Source organism: Puntigrus tetrazona, chromosome 15 (assembly GCF_018831695.1).
Source record: "Puntigrus tetrazona isolate hp1 chromosome 15, ASM1883169v1, whole genome shotgun sequence".
In the NCBI taxonomy this organism is placed as follows: Eukaryota; Metazoa; Chordata; class Actinopteri; order Cypriniformes; family Cyprinidae; genus Puntigrus; species Puntigrus tetrazona.
Genome location: NC_056713.1, coordinates 3,749,411 through 3,753,240, shown reverse-complemented (window position 1 = coordinate 3,753,240; position 3,830 = coordinate 3,749,411). Strand labels below are relative to the sequence as shown.

The 3,830-nt window shown below is 40.4% G+C and overlaps 1 protein-coding gene across 1 annotated transcript in view; it reads left to right on the top strand.

Annotated features, from left to right (window-relative positions):
• The window catches only part of LOC122359312 (fibronectin type-III domain-containing protein 3a-like), a 21,807-nt gene extending 20,545 nt beyond the window's left edge, over nucleotides 1-1,262 (top strand). Inside the window, exon 5 of the mRNA XM_043259618.1 lies at nucleotides 1,232-1,262. Coding sequence (XP_043115553.1) covers nucleotides 1,232-1,262 — 31 coding nt within the window. The remainder of the gene's footprint in view (nucleotides 1-1,231) is intronic.
• The last annotated feature ends 2,568 nt before the right edge of the window (nucleotides 1,263-3,830 follow it).

Genomic DNA, 3,830 nt, shown 5'->3' with positions numbered 1-3,830 from the left:
GGATGTGGTGGCCATTATTTGATCTTTTAAGCTTAGTAGTTCGGAGAACATGGTATCAGTATCGCACAGCAACCACGTTGAAAACTCGATTCAGCTGAAGTCATAAAACTCCTTTTAAATATAAACAAGAGACTGATTTGGAGTGATCACATTGAGCGTGGAGTAGTTTCACAGATTTATGAATACGCTTTAAAGATTTTATTTAATTCTTCCTTGTTCGTGTCAAACAATCCTGTAGTTCTTAGTTTGTTTGATACGTCATCACGTGATCACGTGATTAGTCCGAACCAGGCTTCTTTATTCATGTCAATGGATGCTTTATCGCTTTCAGCTGAAAATGGACTGTTATTTACACGTGATCGTTGTATTATAACTGACACTTTGAAGTCGTGACCGATAAACCTTTTTTTCTCTCCATTTAAAGGAGGAGTGGATGTGGTGGCCATTATTTGATCTCGTGCCGGCTTAGTAGTTAGAGAAGAACGGGGCGATCAGTGTCGCACGGTCACTGATACGTTGAAAACTCCACGATTTAGCTGAAGTCATAAAACTCTCCTTTTAAATAAAACAAGGAGACACAGTTTGGAGTAGTCCCGTTGGAGCGTGCTGGAGTGGTTTTGCACGTATTTATGAACACGCTTCAAAGATTTGGCCAATTTTGTTAAATTATCAAACAACTTTTAGAAGTCTTAGTTTGTTTGACGCGTCATCGCGTGACCACGTGATTGAGTCCGAACGGAGTTTCTTTATTCGCGTCAATGGATGCCTTTATGCCTTCAGCTGAAAATGACTACTATTTACCGTGGTCGTTGTACATTACTTTTACCACTCACCCAGGACCAACAAACCTTTTCTCTCTCCAGGTATGGGTGAGTGGATGTGGCAAATACTATTTAGTCTTGTTAAGCTTAGTAGTTCGGAGAACATGGTATCAGTATCGCTTTGCTTAACCAGCCGTTGAAAACTTGACTCAGCTGAAGTCATAAAAACTCCCTTTGCAAATAAACAAAAGAGACACAGTTTGGAGTGATCAGCGTTGAGCGTGGAGTAGTTTTACGACGTGAATTATTTCTTTCGAGATTTTATTTAATTTTTGTTCGTGCCAACAAATTTTTGAAAGTCTTAGTTTGTTTGATTAATGTCATCCTACGCACTACGTGACCACGTGATTATAAAAATCCGGAACGGAGTTTCTTTATCTGCGTTAATGGATGTTTTATATCGCCTTCAGCTGGAAATGGACTGGCTACCGTGGTCGTTAGGACATTACTGACACTCTGTACACAAATCGATAACCTTTTTTTTTCTCTACTTAAATAGAGAGTGGATGTAGTGGCCATTATTTGATCTTATTGCGGCTTAGTAGTTGGGAGAACGGGGTATCAGTATTTGACTGTGACCACACGTTGAAAACTCGCGCTCAGCTAAAGTCATAAAAACTTCCTTGCCGATAAACAAGAGAAGGTGCGGTTTGGATGATCACGCTGGGCGTGGAGTAGTCGCGACGACGCATGGACACGCCTCAAGATTTGATTTAATTTTGTTCGGTTAAACAATTGGTAGAAGTCTTAGTTTGTTTGACACGTCATCACGACCACGTGATCATTAATATTACGTGGTGATTAGTCCGAACGGAGCTTTATTCCAGCGTCACGGATGTTTTTGTCGCATTCAACTGGAAATGGACCAGCCATCGTGGTGCACAGAGACATTGCAACACTTCGTGTCTGACCGATAAACCTTTTTTCTCTCCATTTAAAGGAGAGTGGATGCTTAGTAGCCATTATTTGATCTTTATTAAGCTTAGTGGTCCTGGAGAACAGAATTATCAGCATCGCTGCAAGCGACCTGTCGCTGAAAACTCATTCCATCGCTAAAGTCATAAAAACTTCCTTTTAAATAAACAAAGAAGACACAGGTTGGAGTAGTCAGGTTGAGCGTAGAGTAGTTTGGATGCATTTGCGAACACGCTTTACAAAGATTTTATTTAATTTTGTTCAAATTGCCAAACAACTTATGAAGTCTTAGTTTGTTTGATACGCCATCCACGTGACCATGTGATTAGTCCTGACGGAGTTTCTTTATTCATGTCAATGGTGGATGTTTTTATGCGCCTTCGGCTGACAGTGGATCTGTTTATCGTTGTCGTTGTACACGCACATTAACTCACTCTATGTCAGACCCGATAAACCTTTTTTCTCTCCCATTTGTGTTGAGAGTGGATGTGGTAAGTATTATTTCTGATCTTATTCGCGAAGTAGTTCGGAGAATAGGGTATCAGCATCGCACAGTGACCACGCTGAAAACTCCATTTCAGCCAAAGTCATAGAAACTTCCCTTTTAAATAGAAGCAAAAGGGACGCAGTTTGTATGGATCACGTGGAGAGCGGAGTAGTTTTACGATTTATGAACGCGCTTCAAAGATTTTATTTAATTTTGTGCGTATCAAACAAACACATAGAAGTCTTAGTTTGTTTGATCGCCGTCATCGTGACCACGTGGGATATAGTCCGAATGGAGTTTCTTTATTCAGCGCCAATGGATGTTTTTATAAGCCTTCTTCAGCTGAAAATGGACCGTTTACTGTTGTCGTTGTACATTACTAACACTCTGTGTCAGACCAAAAAAACCTTTTCTCCAGTGCATTTGAAGGAGAGTGGATGTGGCAGCCCTGATTTGATTCTCTATCTGCTTAGTAGTTCAGAGGAGCAAGTAGGGTATCGCACAAGCATATGGCCACCACGTTGAAAACTCCGATTCAGCTGAAGTCATAAAAGCTCCTCTCCAAATAAACAAACATACATAGTTTGGAGTAACTGTTGAAGCATGGGAGTAGTTTTAATATTTCATATGAACACGCTTCAAAGATTTTATTTAATTTTGTCTGTAGTTAAACAACATAGGTGTTCTGTTGAGCTGGCAGACGCCACCCACGCAGTGATTACGTGATTAGTCCAACGGGAGTTTCTTTATTCATGTCAATGGATGTTTTGTCATCGCCTTCAGCTGGAAATGGACTGTTTACCGTGGTCGTTAGGCTATAACTAGCACTCTAGTGTGGGACCGACAATCTTTTTTTTCTTCTCTCTCATTTTAAAAGAGAGTGGATGTAGTGGCCATTATTTGATCTTTATTAAGCTAGTAGTTCGGAGAACGGGATCATCAGCATCTTGCAGCGACTTCACGTTGAAAAACGCGGTATCTAGCTGAAGTCATAAAAATGTCGTACCAAATAAATGTCAAAGAGACACAGTTTGGAGTGACTACGTTGGGGCTTCTGGAGTAGTTTTGCGATTTATGAACATAACAGGAATTTTATTTAACTTAATTTTTGTTCTTGGCCAAACAAATCTAGAGAATTCTTAGTTTGTTTGATACCGCCATCACGTGACCACGGGATTAGTCCGAAGCGGAGTTTCTTTATTCATTTGCGCCGTGATGTTTTATCGCTCTTCAGCTGAAAACATGAACCGTTTACCTGTTGTCGTTGTACATACGCGTTAAACACTTCGTGTCTGACCGAGTAAACCTTTTTTTTTCTCCATACGAAGAGAGTGGATGTAGTGGCCACTATTTGATCTTATCTCGCTTAGTAGTTCGGAGAACAGTGAGTATCAATGTCGCACAGCGACCATTGTTGAAAATCCCCATTTCAGCTAAAGTCATACAAAGCTTCCTTTTAAATAAAACAAAGAGACGTACAGTTTGGAGGATAGTCACGTTGGAGCGTGGAGCAGCTCTTAATGATTTATGAACCACGCTTCTATGATTTTGAGATGAATTTGTTCGTGTCAAACAACCATAGAAGTCTTAGTTTTGTTTGACACGCC